At 47.7% G+C, this 23,961-nt stretch overlaps 1 protein-coding gene across 1 annotated transcript in view; it reads left to right on the top strand.

Annotated features, from left to right (window-relative positions):
* Positions 1 to 2,649: 2,649 nt before the first annotated feature.
* PRR12 (proline rich 12) overlaps positions 2,650 to 23,961 on the top strand; it is a 115,604-nt gene continuing 94,292 nt past the window's right edge. Inside the window, exon 1 of the mRNA XM_044281590.1 lies at positions 2,650 to 3,090. Coding sequence (XP_044137525.1) covers positions 3,005 to 3,090 — 86 coding nt within the window. The 5' untranslated portion in view covers positions 2,650 to 3,004. The remainder of the gene's footprint in view (positions 3,091 to 23,961) is intronic.

Below are 23,961 nucleotides of genomic sequence, written 5' to 3' on the forward strand. Positions count from 1 at the left end.
ATCTGAAATGGTTTTCACTTCACAGGTGTGCCCTGTCAGGTTTAATAAGTGGGATTTCTTGCCTTATAAATGGGGTTGGGACCATCAGTTGCCCATTTAATAATTCTGGAGCATCTATTCTTACGGCTCTATAGTGTGCTATTCCTTTATTACTTCTACTAGAAGTTATGAATGAATTGCTATAAGCCTTCAGTAAGGGTACAGAGGGGAGGTAACCTGTTTGGGGTGTACCTGCACAGTCTGACATTGGTAGCACTGATTGGATAGACTGCTATCCAATTGCCTGCTTATTGCTGCGGTTACGGTGGTCAGTGCTTCCCATTTCACCGCTGCGGTCTTGGGCTCAGTTTCTGTAGGTGGTATTGCTTTTGAGGATTCCGCTCCACAGCTTCCACTCAGCCCTGGACACAGCATGAGGTCGGCTGGTTTTACTGCTCTAAGGGCGGAGCGCATTACTCTCTGTGTGGGTTAGTTTAGCTGATCTCGCTGACCAACCTGGTCTCTCCTGCAGGTATTTAAGTGTCTCAGCCCTCTTCCCAGATGCCTCAGTGTCAAGGTCCTTGAGTTTGCTGGGCCCTGAGACATACTTTGTTCCTGGACTCTGTTCTTGTGTGATCCCTTCTTGCCTTGTCTCTCCTGTTGCCGACCTGGATTGCCTGTCTGACTACGCCTCTGCCTCATCCTTCGGCACTGCACTGTTGCTCCTGGTAACGACCCCGCCTGCCTGACGATGCGTGTACTTCTGGTACCTTATTAGGTATCTCCTGGTTTGCATGGACCAGCTGCCACTGACTCGAGGATTGCTCTGGAGTAGACCCTTGTAACCACCCTAATGGCTCAAGTCTATCCTTACCATCTGAGGCTCTAGTGAAAACCAGGTAGTTGCTTAGCCATGCCCCTCCAGAGTATAGCCAGTCATGGGGAATGCATGGAGCTATTAAAACAGACATGTCAGGAGTGGTGACAGGTCCTCTTTAAACAAGCTGTGAACCTACCCTCACTTTAGCTCACAATCACTGATGGAAATTAATGATCAAACCCTGTGAAAGTGGCCATATACAGTATATGGCGGGGTTCATTCTCATGCACACAACTGTATTCTTCATCTGCAGATAGAGCACTTATTCATCTCTATGGGGCTATGCACACACGTGCATTTCTGTGGATCCGTCTGACCAACAAATCATAAAACATGTCCTACTACAGAACCCCCAATGATCATGAGAATGAGGGCCCCATACCCATGGAGCCCACTGAAATAGATGGAGTGGCTGGTTGGAAAGGCGCACAAACACGCCATTTCTATGGGAGCGGCGGAGATATCTGAGCCCAGCGCTAGTCTATCTCCGTCGCTCCCATAGTAAAGAATGGCGCGCTGGCACGCTTTTCAGACCAGCAGCTCCGTCCGTTGCAGGGGGGGCTCCATAGAGTACAAGGCTCTCGTTCTTGTGAGGGGGTAGTACCACCAACGATCTGATGAGATAGGGGATAACTTTCTATAACCAGAACACTCTTTTACTCCTTATTCACATATCAATGGTGAGGACACAAAAACTCTGTTTGCCTTCGAAATGGTCCAAATTCATTATTTATTTATTTTTATCTGCGAAAAACATACATTTTCATTTACACAATTTTTAACAATTTTCTCTGCAGCAGATCAATAAAACACGGCTGGCACTTCTGTGGTTTTCACGGACCTATTAAATAGAATAGGCGCGTTCTGTCTGACCACCAATAGTCCACTGGAGAAAAAAAAACTAACAAAAGAAAAAACCGGATGTCTGAATACATATAGAATTCAATGTATCTGTGGGGAACACGCTGAGGGGGTCCTGAGCAGGCGACCCTCCAAATACTATAACAATCTAAAAATAATGAGGGTTATCCTGTGTATATTACTGGGATGATCAGAAACTTCTTCTATGATTTAAAGGGAACCTGTCACCGGGATTTTGTGCATAGAGCTGAGGACATGGGTTGCTAGATGGCCGCTAGCACATCCGCAATATCCAGTCCCCATAGCTCTGTGTGCTTTTATTGTGTCAAAAACCCCATTTGATACATATGCAAATTAACCTGAGATGAGTCCTGTCCCTGACTCATCTCATGTACAGGACTCATCTCAGGTTAATTTGCATATGTATTAAATAGTTTTTTTTGACACAATAAAAGCACACAGAGCTATGGGGACTGGGTATTGCAGATGCGCTAGCGGCCATCTAGCAACCCATGTCCTCAGCTCTATACCCAAAATCCCGGTGACAGGTTCCCTTTAAGGACTGGCGCTGTCATTTTCAGACCCAATATGGAGTATATACGTAAAATGCGACAATGAATGCATCATTCGCCACAGTTGGGGCTGTATAGGGTGCGATCTAGTGTCTGAAGAGGGGGCAGATTTACATTTGTTACACGCCATGAGGCGGAGATGGCACTGCCCTGGCAGGGATGGCACCTCTGTGTGTCTAGTGTGCGTTACTGTCTCTGTTCCCAGTGGTGAGAATGTATGTGCAGCTTCAGATGTAGTGTAATTTTAGACTGTCTCAGCCCCCTTCCTCCTCCTCCTCCTCCTTCCCCCTGGCTCTGTGTGGTGGTGGCAGGAGGGGAGTCTTAGCCTCTCTGTCTGCCTGCCTTTTTCTCTCTCTCCCTCCTGCCTTCCTCCCCTCCCCCTTTGTACAGTTCACTGAAATGTATGCTGGGAAGCTGAAATAGACACATAGAGAGACTGCAAAAATGGCTGCACCATGAGAAAAAAAACAAAATCCATTTACAATCCAGAGACGGAAGGTTTGCCAGCGGAGCCTTCTAGGGGGCTTAGGAGCTCTCCTGCCACAGGGGGACCCCAAATCCACCTCCAGTTTTGATATTTTAGTTTTTTTCGTAGCTGGTTGATCACAGGAGCCGGAGAGAGAGAGCCAGAGAAAGGAAGCAGAGACCATTCCCCAGCCAGGAGGGCGAGCTAGCCGAGGAAGCTAACCCTTCACATCCAACAAGTAAATTAATGGATAGAAATTATCCGACCGCAGGCTTTGGAGATCCTCTGGGGGCTGGAACAGGATGGAGTTACGAAAGGACGGCAAAGGCAAGGTAGGACATCGCCTGGGATCCGTGCACGGCTGGGTGGTCATGTCTGTGCGTCCTGCTGCATGCATGGCTTGCAGACTGCACAGATTTTTTTAGATTTTTTTTTTGGCCCTGGTTATGGCTGAGGGGGGTGGAGAGCTCCAACCTGGGCTAATGCTGTTTATTTACAGCTGCCCCCCTTTTTTATTATGACGCCTCTTTTACTTTCGGACTTTACGGGGTGCCCCCCATTTGCACCCAGACATTCCAAGTGCGAACAAGAGGCGCCCTCCCGCAGCAAATTCCTTGATGGTTGCAAAAGAGAGAGAGAGGAGCGGGAGGGAGGGAAAAAAAAAGAATGAATCCAGCCCTGTCTGCTCCAGGCCTGCAGTCTGCAGCAGGGAGCACGTTGCAAGCAAAGGGATTTCCTTCCATTTTGCCTCATTCTTTCTGCTGCTGGGGGATGGGGGGCGGCGGGGGGTATTGGAAACAAAAAATAAAAAGAGAGGGGGCTTATTGCAATAAAAATAATAGAGTGGCCATAGATGCCATTGCTTGTGGTGGGAGTGTGGGGCTAATTAGCCCTATTGTCTGTGGGCAATTTAGTATTTTTTTGTAAATGTCTGGGTGATTGATTAGCCGTGAGGGGTGGGGGGCTGAGCAGGGGGCTCTCATTGAGGGTCTGTCAATGCTTTTTGGTCAGTCAGACATTTTCGCAGGGTTTGTTTATTTTTGCATATGCAATGCTAAGGCCAGGTGTTGAGGAGGAGGGGACTGAGTGGCCATGTTCCCTCCCTTCATAACTAAGTATTAATTGCTATGGAAGCCTCTCATGGTGCCCTTTGGTTTTGTGAAAGGGAAAAGCTGCGTCGCTTTCTCTGACCATAAGCTGGATGCTTATCTGCAGGAGGGGGGGAAAGGGAAAAAAAAAAAAAAAAAAGATGGAAGGCATTGCGGTGAAAATCATTACCATGCCTGGCTTCTGACAATGCCCTATAGACACAACGCCCAGGGTGCTTTGTGGAATAAAAATGTTTAAAAAAATATATATAAAAAAAGTCACCTTGTTGGGTTTATTAAAATATCTGGAAAACTGGAAACGTTCAGGCTATGATCCTGACAAAAAAAAAAACTAAATCAAAACGAGATTCTTTTTTTAATTTATTTTGTTTCCATTTTTTTAAATGGCGGCTAATGGAAGAGATTTTTGGTTGTGTTGAATATGCAGATTTTAAATAAAAAAAATATTTAATTACAAGACCCTTATGGGTGGAATATGGCTACGCTCAGTAAATGAGGGATGGTAAAACTTAATGGCCGCATTAAGCCACGCCTCCTTGTATATAATATTTAAGGGGTATTGACCCCCCCCAAGATAAAAATTGGCTAGTAAATGGAAGACCTTGAATTGTCCTCTTTTGTTATTTTATGGCTTGGAACAGGCCCTGCGTGCGCTTTGTGTCCATGCACCTATTTGTGACGTCTCGTACTGGAGCAATGATTGGATGTCCTCCAGAGGACGGCTACACTGTGACATGCGTTGTGCGACATTTACTATAATGTATGGCAATAGTGCGACATGCAGTGACGCAACAGTCACGTAAAATCCACCACTGCTGGATTTTATGTTGAAAGTCTTATTTCGCACAAGACTTTTACTCCATTGACTTCAATGTTAGTCGCATGCGTTACGGCTAAGCTCTTACAGTCAAATCCTAGTTTTAAAATAGTCTCACTTTTTTTGTATTACGTGACACGTCACAGTGTATCCATAGCCTTATTATTATTATATATATATATTTTTTTAGCTAGTTATTGTAACCCAGATTCCTGAAACCAGTCTATCAGCGCCATCTTCCACAGGGACTGTCACCCAACCGTCCCTGTCCGGAGCTGCACATCAATGTCATTATGTAGTATACGGTAAGGGATGCATCAGTGCTTAACTAGGCAGATTTAGGTCTTGGCTGGCATCTACCTCCTCCTTGGCAGCTGGCACCATAAATTCTGGTGGGGCGCATGAATACGCGATACTGGCCCTTCCACTGAATATGAGTGACACCTCTGGTTCTCTACTGGAGTGTGGAGGTGTGTTACCCACTGGCTATGCTCCCCGTTGCTAAGTATCAACCCAAACATATCAAAGCTGCTGATTAGCACAGAGCTTGGTTAAAAATATATTGATTTATTAATCATTATGCTGGGAAATAATATTTCATTCCAGAGCTTCCCAGAGTTTTGGAGGGAAATAAAGTTTGTCTTCCTGTAGCTGCTTTGGTTCGTGTTTCTATAGAATTTTTATGATACATTTTCACATGAATATTGATATTTTTTGTACAGTGATTTCTCTTACCAGGACGTTCTGAATTTAAGTGACAGACTTTCAATGATCCTCTGTTCCTGTGCCCATGGGTACTTATTACCTCATCTATAGTGTTCTATACATATCCATTGTTTTTTTCTTTCTTTAATGGATGACATGAGTTTGTAAAGTTTAGGTAGAAAATCGCCCTGAGGCCTTGTTCACATTTCTGTGTTCTGTGGAAAATCCATTTGTGTTTTATCAGTTTTTGGTCCATGTGTCCATTTTTTTGTCCTCTGTGTGTTGTCTGTATTCTGCTGCTCAGCTGAAAATTCGCCAGAAAATTTGCAGAGCGTCTAATGGTCTGTGAAAAGCCTCTGATAGAACATGGATGCCATCAGGGTTGTGTCTGTGGTTTTTCACAGGACTGTAGACTATAATGGGCGTGTTTGGTCCGCATCATGGACCACAGTAGTGCAAGTCTCTGTGATAAAAAAAATACTGATGTGGGGACAAGCACATTCAAATCAATGGGTAGGAAAGCGCATGACAGTGGAAAACAGAAACGTGAACAAGGCCTGAGATCGTATCCAGATGACTATACCACAGCCTCATAATAACGCATCTGTTATGATGATGAGACCAAGACGACATAAACCATTAAAACCAGTAGTTCACTTGTAACTGCAAGAATTCCAGTTTGTGGTCAGATATAAACACTAAAATGTGGACTTGGTCTGTAATATGGTTCCGTACTTTGATCCTGAAACTGTGGAATGGAACAAGTGGGTCGTTGCATCCCTAATATACACCGAAAAACGTAGCCTAATGGCCATTTTACATGGGACGAGGATTGGACCACCTATTGTGAACAATCACACATATATTGTGGGGCTTCGCTCTCGTAGACAGGGTGTGCGGACGCAGTACAGAGGCAAATTACCAGTTCTTAAATCAAACTTCCGTGTTTATTCACACATAAAGCAAAAACAAAAATCACCTTGTTGGCAGTTCTGCCTCCAGCAGTCCATAGCAGGCTTTTAGGGGGCCCGTTTCCCTTACAGACAGGTCTCAGCCCTCCAGCACACATACCTCCTGAGCTCCACTGTCGGACTGAGGTAATCCTCCTCACCTGGCAGTGCTGGCTGGTTTTTAGGCCTGGCAAAACCCGGCCTGGAACATGGGGAGTAGTCACCCACCCAGCACTTTGACTACTCCCACTAAGAGCCGTCCTGGATCAGCTATACAGCCATACTAAGCAGGGTGGATTTGATTTAAATCTAACCGATTTAAATCACTAGTCAGTAAGGCTTGATTTAAATCAGTTTTTTACATAAAGATTCATATTTGGACAATTTTTCTGTTGTACTTAGGAAGGAGAAAAATAACATTACCTTTTATAATAACAATTTAAATAGGATTTATTAAACTGAAACAATAACATTACAGCATGTTATTTGCTTAAACATCCATGTTTGTTAACTAATTTGGCTAAAGAAAATATATATATTTTAAGAAACTTAGACTGTCAGCCCAGCCTACACAAGAAAGTGACATTTTGAAGTAAATGTGATGAAGAAATATTGTTTATATTCTATTTACTGAACTTTAAACTTAGCACTGAAGGGGTTGATTCTGTATTTATAGGTTTGTAGAAGTTAGGATTAAGATCTTTTTCTCAACTCTTTTCATGTTATAAATTCAGTTTTGAGAACTTCAAAATTAAACCAAGCATACGTGATAATATCTTGTAGGCAGAGAAACTACCCAATAATCGTACAAAAACCTCTGGAAGAGCATGACATTGTGAATGGATTAATGGAATTTAACAAAAAATTAAACATATGCAGCCTTATTCTACATAATTAAAAAAGTAATCTTTATTTCATAATGAAATAACCTTTGGATTGTAATATATTTTCCTCAAAAAGCATTTTATATTAAAAAATCCGATTTTAAATAAAAAAAATCTGATTTAAATAAAAAAAAATCTGATTTTTTTTTCAATAAAAAAAAAAAATCATAGATTTTTATCTACCCTGATACTAAGTAATAAAGGGCTTCTGTCACCGCCCATTGTGCAATTTTCATTAGCCGACATAAGCTATTTGCTAATGTCAGCTGAGTGCAATCATACATGTCCTACCTTTGTCTGTGGCTTATTTCTTGTAAAAATCATACTTTTATTATATGCAAATTTCTTCACTACCAGCAAGTTGGGCGTGTACTTGCTGGAGGCCCGCCGCATCTGCCGCTTCTAGACACGCCCCATCTCCTCTTGATACAGGACCAGCGAGCCACTCTCCTCCTCCCGTTGGCCCCGTCTGCTGCTGAATTCCCGCGCCTGAGCCATAATGTTCTTTGATCGGCCCAGGCGTACTGAGTGAAGGATGCACGCTTGCCAGCTCCTTCCTCAGTGCGCCTGCGCCGATTACGTCACACTACACCCGGAAGAGAAGACCTCCGATAATCGCTGATGCCGGCAGTCTTCTCTTCTGGGTGTAGTGTGACGTAATCGGAGCAGGTGCACTGAGGAAGGAGCTGGCAAGTGCGCGTCCTTCACTCAGTACGCCTGCGCCGATCGAGGAACGTTACTGAGCGGGAATTCAGCAGCAGACGGGGCCAGTGGGAGGAGGAGAGCGCTCGCTGGCCCTGTCTATCAAGAGGAGATGGGGCGTGTCTAGAAGCTGCGGGCCTCCAGCAAGTACACGCCCCACTTGCTGGTAGTGAAGAAATTTGCATATGATAAAGTATGATTTTTACAAGAAATAAGCCACAGACAAAGGTAGGACATGTATGATTGCACTCAGCTGACATTAGCAAATAGCTAATGTCGGCTAATGAAAATTGCACAATGGGGGTGACAGAAGCCCTTTAAGGTGTCAAACAGCAATTGCTGCTGACGCATAAAAAACAGCTCTTACTCCACCGAGGCCAGGAACCTCGGTGACACGTACCCATCATCCACAATGATTCCTCGTACCTTCTTACAATATATATAATTGACCTGTGTATATGTGCTACCGATCACCCAACAAACAAATGACTGACTCGTGATCGCATTGTTCATCAAAGCGGTACATTGCCTTGTGTAAACAGGGGACATGCTGACGACAATATTCATACTGGATAGGGGATGAAGGATCGTAATTCACTTTGCATCAGGCCACGCGAGCGGTCTTGTATAATGTCGATTGACAGTTGTATTGTTCTGACATCAGGCCGTGTAACGGGTCCACATCTGATCCAGATTTTTTTTGGGTATCAGATGCGCACCCGTTCATTTCTATAGGGTCGCACACAATTTGCCCTCCGCATCCGTATGTCCTTTTTGCGGACAAAAATATGCAGTTCTATGTTCCCATCCACAAAATGCGCAACGCACGCAGCCAGGATCAGTGTTTTGCAGATGCACAATTTGTGGACCGCAAAAACGGCTACAGCCGTGTGCATGAGCCATAAGTTTATAGTTAAAGTTCCATCCATTCAACTGATTATTTTGCTATAAGGAGTAATTGAGTAACTTGCCTGCACATAAAGTAATAGTTATGTGGGAAAGTATTTGTTGGGTGTCCCTGTGTGAAGGTTGAGTTCCTGGGCAGGGCCAGCGACGCGGGTTTTACCGACCAGAAGTATGTTCTGTATGTGGTTACGTGTTTAGGTGGAAAGGAAGATGCTTTTGTAGAGTCTTCTGGTTGCTGAAGGTCGCAGTACTGGAGCTTGACTGTCAGTATTCTGCTATTTTGCAGTCTGAGGTTTTTGAGCAGCTAGGGTGCTCATCTATGACAAAGCGCTATATGGTAGCTCTTTCCAAGTATGTGATATACCACAGCCAGAAAGACGGCACCGCCAGAGCCCAGGGTGTCAACCGTTTGTGTGGGTTGCCTTATGGTTTCTCATAAAAAAAACTATTTTTGTACTTGCAAAAATTTTTGAAAAGATTTTGCATCACATTTATTTTTTATTTTTTTCTCTCTGGTTCCTTGCATTGAAATGCATAGGTCTGCTTGTGTCACACAGGGATATCCAATGTACCATGCCCCGCAACATTTTTATTTATTTTTTATGTAAATTTTCTTTTTCAATTGTTACATTGTGAGGTAGATAGAAATGATTCTGCTTCCCTTTTTTTTTCCTGCATTTATTTTTACTTTTGGTAAAAAGCTGCACACATGTGTGAAATCACCCTTAGCCCACCTGCACATGTTGCGGAATACGTTCTGTAGTACGGTACCAGCACAAATCTCGGGTACAGTTTGCAGATTTCTTTTCTGTGTGGAGATTTATCTGCTGCATGGATTCCACACAACATGTCAATTTTCGCACCTAAGAAAAAAGCTAACCGTACAGGAGATTTGTCTGATATCATACACTTTGCTGGTGCTGTTTTACGCTGCAGTTTTCAGCATGTAATTCGCATCATGTTCAGGTACCTGCACAGGTTGAGGATTCTTGTGCAGACAAACTGCAGTGTAAACAGTACCAGTATTAGATTAGACAAATCTCATGGACACTTGGGGGGGGGGGGGGGGGGAGATTTATTAAACTGGTGTAAAGTAGAACTGGATAAGTTGCCCAGAGCAACCAATCAGATTCCACCTTTCATTTTCCAAAAATGAAAGGTGGAATCTGATTGGTTGCTATGGGCAACTAAGCCAATTCTACTTTACACCAGTTTGATAAATGACCCCCCTTTGTTTATTTTTTCCAACAGATCTGTGGCAAAATAAGCATAAGGCTTCATGCACACCACCATATTCATTTTGCGAGCCACAAACCGCGGATCTGTAAAATACAGGTACTGTCCGTATGCAGGCCGCAACTTTGTAGGAATGCCAATTCTTGTCCTCAAAGCCGACAGGGATAGGACATGTTTTATAAATGATGAAATCTGTGTGCTGTCCGCATTTAAGTGGCCCCATTGAAATGAATGGGTCCACGTGTGATCCGCAAAAATATGCGGATTGGACGCGGACCGAAAATGCTGTTGTTTGCATGAGGCCTAAATGTCATTAGGATTTGCTGTGTATTTATTGCATATTTCACCCTCTGCATTGTAAGGGGTTGAATCCCTGGCAGAAATCTGCATTATAAATTGACATTCTGCAGATTTAAAGGGAACCGCCAGCATTACCTCACGGAAGTCTTTAGCATGATTCTAAAGTTGGTTTTCTTCTTACGGTCTGATCTCCTGGCGGTATGAAGTCAAGGGGGAAGCGGCTTTCTCGGTTGAAGTCGAGCGTGCCGCACCCCTTTTCCTGCCCTTTAATGTTTGATTGATGGCCTGTGTATTCTTGTCATGTTGGATTCCAGACCAAAATATCACGCGCGTGCTGTGTTCTCGTCCAGTAACACTTGATTATTACAGAATTGCTGGTATTGCAGTTCCCTAGGCCTAAGGTAACAATTTAAAGGAACACTACATTTGAAAGTGATGCGCTGTTATTCTTCATACAGGACTGAGGGGGCAGCGCATGCCACCGGGTTTCCATTCGAGGTTACTTACACACTATCGGTAGGACTCATGTTGTTGAAATACTTTATATTCCCTTTAAGTTACAGGTTAGCCCACAAGGAGGGGGGCAGATCAGGTGTGTAACTCGGGGGCCACCACAGAATCCCTGAGTTTTCTGGCCAGCAACCCAGCATCGTGACCTAACGCCTTTGCTTTGCGAGTGGATCTGGTAGCTGAAGGATTTGCAATGGTTTCTGGCAGGCACATGTAACAGGTGTCTCTATCCCTCCTGTGCTGTGGCCCCCAAGATCCAATTTCACTGGAAGCGATGCACTGCCCACTCCCTGTATTACAGATAAATCATTGCTAATTACAGTCAGGGTCTTTTCGTTGGAAGCAGATGTAGAATTATATGTCTGCAGGTCGGGTATGACGCCCTATTTGTGCCCCCTGTGGCACTGCGGTATAAATCGCTCTGCGTACTCCTACTCCATCTGTTAGTGGTAACAGATTCAGATCTTGCCCTAAAGATGTCCAGTTTAGAGAATCCATTTTCATATACATTATTAGGGAGGTGCCTCATCTCATAGCCAGATTAGACAGTGGTCACAAAAAAATCTCTCCTTCTGGATGACTGTATTAATCAAACCATTGATTTCAATGGGCAATGTGTCTGCGGTGGCACTACACATACACCCTCAGTATCTTTCACCTGAACGTCTGACTGCTCTCTCTCCTGACTCCCCCATATGTCTACATGTTTAATTCTGTCGATGTAGGTGTTTTCAATGAGTCTAGGGGGAGGACACAGCCCGACACTTCTGGCTATGGCTTATCTCCAATAAGAACAAAAGGGATTGTGAGAAAATTATTTCTCGCCCATTTTCCTTGGGGGACACAGACCTTGGGTATAGCTCAGCTCCCTAGGAGGCGTGACACTAAGTAAAACTGTTAAGCCCCTCCCCCATCAGCTATACCCTCAGCCTGGAGATAGAGGCTACCAGTTTTAGCTTAGTGTCCAAGGAGGCAAGACACTCCCTGCTACTGCAGGGCTGTTTTCTCCTTGTTATTTTTACTTTTTCTTCTAATTTTGTTATTTTATTTTTTCCTAGGGATACCAGAGACGCATTGACCTCTCTGCTCTCCCGGGGTTGAGCTGCGCCAGTGCCAACTTATCTGCACTGCTGCCTCCCCCACAGAAGCAATAGAAGGATCTGGGCAGCAATGGCTCCCCTACATCCCGCCAGCTAGGGGGTCGCCCGCACGCCAAGCCCCTCTTCCAGCTTCCTGCCACTGCGGTGCCAGTGGCTGAAGGGGCGACCCTGCTGGAAAGGACTGAGGGTGAAGACGTCGCACGGTGAGATGGCTATTCCAGCCCATACCCCGTCCCTATCTGCAGCATCTACCCCTCTGGGTAAGGGGGGCACCCGTGGTCGCTCATTCTGAGCGCTCATCTGCAGGACAATGCAGCACAGCAGCATCCTCAGCACCCCCACGCTTTTCCCCCCCACGCTGCTATCTTTCTCCCCCCCCCCTCCCCCTCATTCGGGGCTGACTCCATTTTTCTCTTCTCTCTCTCCCCCTTCCCGCCGAGAACGGGGGGCGGGGCTTAGCGGTCCCGGCAGGGGGCGGGGCTTCCGCGCATCATTTTGGGGGCGGAGCTACGTTCTCCTTCACAGGAGACATTTCAAGCGCTGGAGGGGGCGGAGCTTGTTCCCCGCACTTTCTGCTGAGGTTTCCCGCGCTTCCTCACTCCTGACAGGAAGCTGGGACACGGTGGGGGACTCTAACCTCCTGTGTACATCGCTCGGCTTCTGTGGGCGCTCTCTGCTGCTCTCTGCTGCTCACTGCTGTTCACTGCTTCTCTGCTGCTGCTGATCTGGGCCATCTCCTGACGTTCTTCTGAGGCACTGGTAGGACAGTTAACCCTCTCCTAACCCTCCTGGTCATAGCTGCTATAACCCTTTGTGGTCTCTATATTAGAGTACAACCACACTTCAGCATGTCAGATCCCACAGGTGCCCCCAAACCCTGGTACCATGCCTGTACCGCCTGTAAGGAACTTTTTCCGCGTGGGCAATCTGAGCCGCATTGCCTTGCATGTCAGGCCCCGGTGCAGGGCCCGCTTCCCGCTGCGCCCCCCGGTGCCTCTGAACCCCCTGACTGGGCTAGGTCTCTGTCTCAGGCGGTGGAAAGCCTTACACACGTAGTGGGCCGTCTCGTGGATAGACCGCCTCTCCCGCAGGCTGCCACAATCCCTCTCGCACCCGCTGGGACTACCGTTTCTGCCGCCCCCACTGGTTCCCTGCCTCCCAGCGAATCTTCCAGGGCCCGGCATACTCAGAAACGTTCAAGGGTTGAGCGCACATCTTCTCCAGATGCTTCGCTCTCTCCGCCATGCGTGCGAGCTCAGTCAAGTCTATCCTCTCAAAGGGATACGCTTTCTGAGGGAGAACTGGCGGATTCGGACGTGGACATGGACTCAGAGCTTCCGTCCAAATTGGCGTCCGCGGTGGGGCATCTTGTCACTAGCATCCGTGATACCTTTCAGCTACACGATGACCCCCCCAGCTCTGAACAGGCCGGCGTGTCCTTTCTCCGCCCCAAACAGGCCTCCAAGGTTTTTCCCATACACGCTGATTTTTCTTCTGTGGTATCCAAGGCTTGGACTCGGCCTAACGTCCGCTTTATTACACCCAAAAAGCTGGACATTTGTTATCCCTTTCCAGCGGATTCTGTGACCACGTGGACATCCCCGCCTAAGGTTGATCCTCCCGTGGCTCGCCTGTCCAAAAGCACTACTATTCCTGTACAGGACGGATCTTCCCTCCAGTCTGTTGAGGACCGTCGTACGGAATCCCTCTCCAAGGCCATATTTACTGCCTCTGGTTCGGCCCTTAGACCGGTCTTTGCCTCCGCCTGGGTTGGCAAAGCGGTCTCTGAATGGGGTTTGCAACTGGAACGGGAGTTAGGGTCGGTCGTCCCTGTTCAGGACCTCCGTTCCTTAGCCCAACTAATTGTTCAGGCCGGAAAATTCGTCTGTGAGGCCTCCCTTGATGCGGGTGCCCTCATTGCCCGTTCCTCTGCCCTGGCAGTTTCTGTCAGGAGGGAACTCTGGCTGAAGGTTTGGGCGGCGGACGCCGCTTCCAAACGCTCTTTGGCCGGCCTACCATTCACGGGTTCCCGCCTGTTCGGAACCCGTCTGGACGAACTTATATCAGAGGCCACGGGTGGGAAGAGTACTCACCTCCCCCAGTCCAGGCCAATGGGCGCCCCCCGTGGTCGCGCTGGTTCGTCCCGTTTTCGGTCCTTTCGCAAGCCCACCGGGTCTAGACCCGCGGCCAGTTCTTCTTCCTCTGGCCCAGCCCAGGATAGACGCAAGAAGCCGTTTTTTCGGACGCAACCTACCTGGCGCAAGTCCCAGCCTGCACGGGCTCCCACAGGCCAGCAGCCCTCTGCCTGAAGGTGCGCCCCCACCCACCCGGGTGGGGGGCCGCCTTCTCCTATTCAGGAACGTATGGCGGGCCCACATCTCAGACGCATGGGCGCTCGAGATTGTATCTTGCGGATACAAAATCGAATTTGCGTCCATTCCGCCAGACCGTTTCTTCCGATCCCGTCCTCCGCGAGATCCCGTACGAGTGGCCGCCTTCTTCGCGGCCATTCACTCTCTAATGGACAAGGGTGTCGTCGCCCCCGTGCCTCCGACGGAAAGGTTCAGGGGGTTCTACTCGAACCTCTTTGTGGTTCCCAAGAAGGAAGGCTCAGTGCGTCCGATCTTGGACCTAAAACGCCTGAACCGTTTTCTCCGACTGCAGAGATTCCGGATGGAGTCTCTCAGGTCCGCAGTGGCCTCCCTGGAAAGAGGGGATTTCATGGCCTCAATCGACATTCAGGATGCATACCTCCACGTTCCGGTTGCTCCATGTCATCACCGCTTCCTGCGCTTTGCGGTGGGGGACGATCACTTCCAATTCGTCGCCCTTCCCTTTGGTCTGGCGACTGCTCCTCGAGTGTTCACCAAGGTCCTGGCCCCTGTCTTGGCCCTTCTACGTTCAAGAAGTGTTTTTCTTCTCCCATACTTGGACGACATCCTGGTCAAGGCACCCTCCTTCTCTCAGACATCCCGCAGTGTGGAACTCACTCTGGAGACCCTGACGCGGTTCGGTTGGATTATCAACCACCCCAAATCTTCCCTTACCCCCTCCAGACGGCTGATCTTCCTGGGGATGCTCCTGGATACAGAGTTGGCGGAGGTCCGCCTTCCGTCGGACAAGCGTCTGGCCCTTCGCGGGTCGGTTCGCAGTCTCCTCCGTCATCACCGCCCTTCCCTCAGATCCAGCATGCGGTTGTTGGGAAAGATGGTTGCCTGTTTCGAAGCGGTGCCGTTCGCACAATTCCGATCCCGCACCTTTCAGAGGGCAATTCTGTCGGCCTGGGACAAATCACTGAGGAGTCTGGACAGGACCTTTCTTCTGCCTCCCCTGGCTCGAGCTTCCCTCGGCTGGTGGTTGCATATCCCTCTAAGGGGGAAGTCCTTCCTTCCACTGAACTGGCTGGTGATTACCACAGATGCCAGCTTACGGGGGTGGGGGGGGGGTTTTCCCTCCCCGGTCCGTCCAGGGCGTTTGGTCTCTATCGGAGTCCAGACTTCCAATCAATATTCTGGAACTGAGGGCGATTCTTCTGTCCCTCAGACACTGGACCCATCTGCTGAGGGGCCACCCTGTTCGGATCCAATCGGACAATGCCACGGCTGTGGCATACATAAACCATCAGGGAGGCACTCGCAGCGATGCAAGAGGTGACCCTCATTCTCCTCTGGGCGGAGACGCACGTGCCGGCCTTATCTGCGATTTACATCCCGGGGGTGGACAACTGGGCGGCGGATTTCCTCAGCCGGTCCACCATCGACCCGGGAGAATGGTCCCTGCACCCAGAGGTGTTCGAAGCCCTTTGTCTTCGCTGGGGTCGCCCCGACGTGGACCTCATGGCCTCCAAATTCAACCACAAGGTCCCCCTATACCTGGCCAGGGCACGGGACCCGAAGGCATACGGCGCCGACGCGCTCGTCCTTCCGTGGCGCGAATTCTCCCTTCTGTACGTCTTTCCTCCTTTTCCCCTCCTGCCACGGGTTCTTCGGAGGATCGCGGCAGAGGGCGTCCCCGCGATTCTAATCGCCCCGGATTGGCCCCGCCGGTCTTGGTACGCCGACCTAATGTTGCCCTCCAGGGAAGACCTTCTCTCTCAGGGACCGATCTTCCACGAGCATTTAGGCTCGCTACGTTTGACGGCGTGGCTATTGAGACCGCCGTCTTAACGCGACGGGGTTTCTCCGCGGACGTAGTCCGCACCATGATCCGGGTTCGTAAGCCCGTATCCTCTAGGATCTACTATCGGGTTTGGAGGTCCTATCTGGGGTTCTGTGAGTCCCGGAGCATCCCACCTCTCCGGTTTTCTCTTCCCACAATCCTGTCCTTCCTCCAGTCGGGTCTGGACCTGGGGCTGTGCCTCAGTTCTCTGAAGGGTCAGATTTCGGCGCTGTCTATTCTTCTCCAGCGTCCCCTGGCCCCTCTAGGGCCAATTAAGACCTTTTTACAAGGGGTGGCTCACTCTGTTCCGCCGTACCGCCCTCCAGTTCCTTCCTGGGACCTGAATGTGGTGCTCTCGGCGCTCCAATCAGCCCCCTTTGAGCCTTTACGGGAGGTCTCCCTTCGCCTTCTGTCCTGCAAGGTCATCTTTCTTGTGGCCGTCACGTCTCTCCGACGGGTGTCGGAGTTAGCGGCTCTTTCTTGCTCCGAACCTTTCCTGATCTTCCACCAGGATAAGGTTGTGCTTCGGCCTGTCCCGACTTTCCTGCCAAGGGTGGTCTCTGCCTTTCACATCAATGAGGACATCGTCCTTCCGTCGCTCTGTCCCTCTCCTTCCCACCCCAGAGAACGGGAACTGCACCGTCTGGATGTGGTCAGGGCGTTGAGGATTTACTTGGAGGTCACCGGGTCCTTTCGGCGCACGGACTCCCTGTTTGTGGTTCCGGAGGGTTCGCGCAAAGGGTTGGCGGTCTCCAAGGTGGCTATTGCCCGTTTCATTAAACTGGCGGTGTCTGAGGCTTATCGAGCCAAGGGCAGGCCTCCGCCTTTTGGCGTCACTGCTCATTCCACCAGAGCAGTCGGAGCTTCCTGGGCGCAGAGGCATCGGGCCTCGGCTGAACAGTTGTGCAAAGCAGCCACTTGGTCCTCTCTGCACACTTTCACAAAGTTCTATAGGGTGCATACGCATGCATCAGCGGATGCTGCGTTGGGCCGCCTGGTTTTGCAGGCAGCGGTTTCCTGATGCTCTGGTGGTGTTCCGCCTCGGGTTTGTGGTCCCTCCCTTCTTGGACTGCTCTTGAACGTCCCAAGGTCTGTGTCCCCCAAGGAAAATGGGCGAGAAAAGGAGATTTTTGTATAACTTACCAGTTAAATCTCTTTCTCGCTCTTCCTTGGGGGACACAGCACCCACCCTTCTGTGTTTGGTTACAGGGTTATGGTCTGGCGCCCCGTTGGGTTGCTGGCTGGTTGTTTCCGTTATTGGTTGTTATCCTTTCACTACTTGGACACGCAACTGGTAGCCTCTATCTCCAGGCTGAGGGTATAGCTGATGGGGGAGGGGCTTAACAGTTTTACTTAGTGTCACGCCTCCTAGGGAGCTGAGCTATACCCAAGGTCTGTGTCCCCCAAGGAAGAGCGAGAAAGAGATTTAACTGGTAAGTTATACAAAAATCTCCTTTTTGTCCCATTTATTATTATTATTTTTTTATTAATTTAATCACTTATACAGAGCTAACGTTTCACAGTGCTTTACACACATTATCGTTACTCGCTGTCCGCAAAGGAGCTCACAATCTAGGCCGATTGAGCAAGCGATTGTCGGGAAAGAAGCGTTCCATCCAGCCAATCGTCTGGTGGCTAGTGAAGGAGATTGCTGCTATTACATTCAGCGATCTCCTCCGCAGCATGGGGAGGAGTGATCGCTATGCCATCACTTGTACCCATGATTTCTAGTGGTTTGCTGGCAGCAGATCATAATTGGACAGTGCAATCTGCTGCAGTGAAAACAGTGATTTTTACGCGTGCTTAAAAATCACAATTGCTCGATGAATGAGCGTTTGCTCGTTCGTGGCAAAATCGGCGGCAGTATTGCACTGCAAGAATGAGCGTATGAATGCTTGTTAGCGATCATCTGCCCAAAAATCGACCGGTGTAATACAGCCTTAAGCTCCCTATTAATATGTCTTTGCAGTTTAAGAGAACATACAACCTCCATGCAGATGTTGTCCTTGGTCAGATTCAAACCTAGTAGTGATGTCACCGGTTGGGGGAAGTCAGGAGCTCCCCATACACATTAGATTGTTGGCTGGTTCACTTGACAATGTGTAAGGGGGAGTTTACGACCAGATTTCCACACAGATTATAGCCAATCACTGGGGGCCCCAGCACGTGGACACACTTTGATCTGCTTGTTAAAAGGGCCCCTTAACAATAAATAATGCCTTATTCACACATTAGTGATTTTGAGCCAAAACCAGGTGCAGCTCTAAGCACAGAACAGGCGCAGATCTTTCCCTTATACCTTATGTCTGTGGAGGTTCCAATCCTGGTTTTGGCTCGCAATCGCTGATGGAAATCACAGACCAAACACTGACGTGTGAATGAGGCTTAAGGATGTATTCAGACATTGTGGTTGCAGTTTTTATTTATTTTACGTTTCACCTGTAAAAACCACAAGCAGCTAAAAAACTAAGGCAAAAGTACATACAGGTACACCACAGCCACACCGTTTGACTGCACCTTATGCTTTTATCAGTCGTTACGGATTAGGGTACTTTCACACTAGCATTTTTCTTTTCCGGCATAGAGTTCCGTCCTAGGGGCTCAATACCGGAAAAGAACTGATCAGTTTTATCCTAATGCATTCTGAAGGGAGAGTACTAGGGATCGACCGATATTGATTTTTTAGGGCCGATACCGATACCGATAATTTGTGAACTTTCAGGCCGATAGCCGATAATTTATACCGATATTCTGGGAATTTTCATTTTTGAAAAAAAAATTAAAAATTCCCACAAATCTGCTGAAAATTAATGTTTATTGTTAATGTGTATTTTTATTTTTTTTGTAAATCTTTCTTTTTCATTTATTTAATATTTTGGTGTTTTTATTTTTATTACTTTCTTTTTTTTTTAACTAACTTTTAGCCCCCTTAGGGACTAGAACCCTTGTCCTATTCACCCTGATAGAGCTCTATCAGGGTGAATAGGAGCTCACACTGTCCCTGCTGCTGTGTGCTTTGTGCACACAGTAGCATGGAGCTTATCATGGCAGCCAGGGCTTCAATAGCGTCCTGGCTGCCATGGTAACCGATCGGAGCACCAGCATTACACTGCTGGGGCTCCGATCGGAGGAGCAGGGGAGAGGGAATCCTGTGGGGGGCGCACTGCGACTGGGGTGGGGGGGGCCCTATGCGCCACCACTGGTTAATACTGGGGGGGAGGTGGGGCGCACTGCGCCACCAATGCTTAATACTGGGGGGCTTGGGGGGCGCACTGCGACTGGGGTGGGGCGCACCACTGTTTAATACTGGGGGGGAGGGGGGGCGCACTGCGCCACCAATGCTTAATACTCTGGGGGCTTGGGGGGGAGGCGCACTGCGCCACCAATGTCTGATACTGGGGGGCCTGGGGGGGGGCGCACTGCGCCACCAATGAAGCTTAATCTCTAATTTATTCATATACAGGAGGCGGGAGCTGGCTGCAGGATCACATAGCCGGCTCCCGACCTCTATGAGCAGTAGCTGCGATCCGCGGCACCTGAGGAGTTAACTACCGCAGATCGCAGCTACAGCTCATAGAGGCCGGGAGCCGGCTATGTGATACTGCAGCTCCCGCCTCCTGTATATGAATTAATGTGAGATTAAGCTTCATTGGTGGCGCAGTGGCCATAGCTCCTCCCCTCCTCTTGTCCCCTGTCCTCCCATTGGCTGGAGCGGCAGCAGCAGCACAGGAGGAGGAGACACTGCTCCTTCTCCCCTGTGCTGCTGCTGAGGGAACACGGAGAGCGCTGTCAGCAGCGCGATCTGTGTTCCCAGGACGTTATCGGAATATCGGCAAAATAAATGCCGATACCGATAACGTTCAAAATCCTGAATATCGGCCGATAATATCGGTAAATCCGATAATCGGTCGATCCCTAGAGAGTACTCCATTCAGGATGTCTTCAGTTCAGTCTTTTTTGACTTTTCAGTACGGAGATAAAGCACAGCATGCTGCGGTATGATCTCCGTCCCAAAAAATGTAACACTTGCCGGAATGCCGAATCCTACATTTTTTTCCATAGGAATGTATTGGTGCTGGATCCGGCATTCAAATTGCCGCATTAACAGACCTTTAAAAATTTGAAAATAAATACCGGATCCGGTATTGCAGTGCATTTTTCTGACTGACCAGGCATTTTTCAGACTGATCAGAATCCTGATAAGTCTGAAAAATACCTGATCAGTCAGAAAAAATCAGGCAGGCAGTTCAGGCAACGGAACTGCCTGCCGGAATCAAACAACGCAAGTGTGAAAGTACGTAAAACACGTTGGGGGAGATTTATCATAGACCAGCGTTTTACATCGGTCTTTTTTATATCTCCTGCGCTGCTGGAGGAAGCGCTTAATTTGTGCTGAGGTGCAGGCCTCCAGCTCTTGTGAAACTGCAACTCCCAGCATGCTCCTTTCCCTTCTGTGGGAGTTCTGAGAACAGCTAAGCAAGTGTGCATGCTGGGAGTCGTAGTTTCACCACAGTTAGAGGGCCGGAGATTAATGATTCCCGACCTAGACTGAAATCTACGGTAGCTCTGAGCAGTCATACTTTTCAGTAATCTTTTACGCCAGAAAAATGGCATAAAAGAGGATAAATGTGCCAGGCCCACCCCTTTTTGGGAAATGGTGAGGTCGTAGTAAAAATGTCACTTGCGCCTAGAAGACATGTAAAACCTAGAGTTTTGCCTGTATTCAGAGCTGTACCCCACTGTTTGATCTCATACTGCTGTGTCATGTTTTCTGCATGCATTTGAAGTGACATGACCTTTCTTGATGCGGTTTCCATGCAGAAATCCGTAGGATTAGTCCCATGCATCACGCCTGCCATTGGCTCCCGCACGGGGAGAAGCAGACCTGCGACCTGAGTTTTTAATGCAACTCCACGGTTGGCCTTGAAAGTCTGCCACAGCGCTCTCATCCTTCATGAATCTGTGAGAAAGAAAAGGTGCCATTTCTGTCATGGCGTCCTGGTATATTAGGGCTCATGCAGGTTCTGGGGGAGAATAGCGCGGTACCTTCAGAATCCTATGACGCCGTTCTCATCCTGCGTCACTAGGAGAAATGTGGACCTGCACTGGCTGGGTTCCATTTGTCACTGTTGATCCTATTACTCCCACACACATCTAAAATAAGTGACATAAGAGGTGCCTGATAGTTACTCGACCTCACCCACAGAGCCACTTTTCGTCAGGCTATTCAGCCTTCTCATATTGCAGATTCCAGCAGAAAGGCCAACAATTATCCAATGTGTATGGCCTAAAATCTACTGCAGCCAGTTACATACCTGCTTAGAAAATGGGAAGCCCCCTTTAAAGGGCATCTGTCAGCAGATTTGTACCTATGAAACTGGCTGACCTGTTAAATGTGCACTTGGCAGCTGAAGTCATCTGTGTTGGTCCCATGTTCATATGTGCCGCATTGCTGAGAAAAGTCAAGTTTTAATATATGCAAATAAGCCTTATGGAGCAACAGGGGCGTTGCCATTACACTTAGAGGATCTGCTCTCTCTCTCTGCAACTTTAATTCATAGGGCCAGAGAGTGTAAACGTGATCTCACCTGGTCCTGTCAATCAAACTGAAGAGGGCGGGCCAGTTACAGAGAAAGCAGAGACTTTAGGTGTAATGGCAACGCCCCCGTTGCTCCCAGAGGCTCATTTGCATATATTAAAACATAATTTTTCAACAAGTCAGCCAGTTTCAGATCTGCTGACAGATGCCCCTTAAGTAGTCTTTAGTCTTCTCATTATTATCACTTCCTGATTTGCTTCTATAAGGCGGTTATTTGCATTATCCATAAGAGGCACCCTGAACGCTCATATCCAGTACAGATATTACAGGATTTAGATGATAATCACGTTATCTCTTGCTCGGATTTGAACTCAACCTGGGGGCAGGGACTTTCATCCCAGGGTCTAATATTTGGTGTACTATGTGTACACAGCTTTTTGTATGTATATGAACGTTACCATTATAACTTTCCCACTGCTTAGTAACCCAGCTTTTCCAGGCTCCTGACTGATTACTTGTAATGACTACATTAACGAGGGTAGACATCCCTGGAGATGAGGACCACCTTGTAGAAGGTGAGAAGCGAACTTAAGTGTTTCAGATCTAAGCGTGAGACATCTGGTTGAATTTTGTCTCCAGCCGCAGCTTTCATTTTCAGCATTAATTATCTGAAAGTGAAGAAGAAGAGCGCTCTTGACACAAAGACTAATTAAGACTAATACCATGAGAAAGGCAGGTTATGGATCTGCTGGCTGGAGCTCCGCTCTGGCCTGATGTGCAGGCACTTCCCGATTGCTGGAGGAAGAGGCTGTCACACACATTTATGGAGGATGGGTCTTTCTTCAAGAAGTATTCGCAGCAAATAGACTGCAGGCCTCAGTCCTGGACTGTCGTGCGTAATACAGTGTGCCAGCTCTGAGACCTAGGATTCACAGGAGTGTCACATGCAGTGTGAACGGAGAACAAGATTATTTTTGTGTGTGCAGATTGGGATACTAAGTAGCATTGAGGATTTCATAGGGAAAAGCCCCATCGTATCATGCAGAAATCTGCGGATCTGCCGGTAATCCATGCATACATTTATTAACTAGCTTTATACCTTTATTGCCGTTCCCAGCTTTTGAAATGTGGGTTGAAGGTTCGGCCATATGGGATTTTAATACTACATGCTGCCGGGTCTGCCCAATATGGATACCGGCTGTGTGCATCCTGCACTTTTCCACAAAATGGACAAGAGTAGAACATGTTCTTTCTTTGACAGACATAAGGATACGGACAGCGCACGGTGTGCTTTCCACGTTTTTCTTTTTGTGTCCCCGTACAAGTGAGTGGGTCTGTGTCAAATCCGTTAAAAAAAATGCGGATCAGACGCATACCAAAAATACGGTCGTGTGAATGAGCCCTTAGATGTATGTCGGCTGAACCCAGCAGTTATGGCAGGATTGGCCAACCATCTAATCATACTTGTCAACATAGCAGTTGGTGAATTTGAGGCAGGTAAGCCTCAGCCCTGGGAATGCCCATTTTTTAACACCCATTTTCAGCAGGGGCAGCCTGAATTTGCAGGGACTGTCTCTAAAAATTGTGGACAGTCCCTGCATATTCGGGACTGTTGTCTAATGTGCCCCCCAACGTCCCTTGTCAGCAGATGTTGGGGGAGAGATCCAGTGGTGAACGCATGCTCCATGTTTATGGTGGGACTGGACAAGAGAGCCCAAGTGGACGCTGTAAACATTCTGGAGGGCCTCGAGTGATAAATCTGTATTAAATGTGCAAGTGTGTGTTCTTCTTATTTTCTTTTTTCCCCAGTAATTTTGCACACGATGAGAAGCCACACCTCTTGTCATGTCTGCCAGCATTTCTGGTGACATAATGCCATTCACGCATGCTTGAGTTTTCAATCTGATAAACAGAAGAGGATGTGAGAGATGATGACAGATGTGAGAGAGAATACGAGGAAATGGTAGAAAAAACCTGCTTATAATATAACCAAAATATTAAATATTCTAAATCTGTCTCGTGTTAAATGTGGGGGGTGGACCAGCCGCCTACTTGTTGTATAGTAAATACCTGACTGGTAACTGAGGCATGTTTTAGGTCATCATTTTTGTTATAATTATATCTTTATATTATTTTAGTATTATGTGTTTATATTTTTGTATATTTCTTATATATTTATATTTGTATTATATATTTATATTCTTGTATTATTTTATATTTTTGTATTATATTTTCTTATATGTTTTGTACCCCTTTTTTTTTTCTCTTCTGCCAATAGACTTGAGAC

This window comes from Bufo gargarizans, chromosome 2 (assembly GCF_014858855.1).
Source record: "Bufo gargarizans isolate SCDJY-AF-19 chromosome 2, ASM1485885v1, whole genome shotgun sequence".
NCBI classification, from domain to species: Eukaryota; Metazoa; Chordata; class Amphibia; order Anura; family Bufonidae; genus Bufo; species Bufo gargarizans.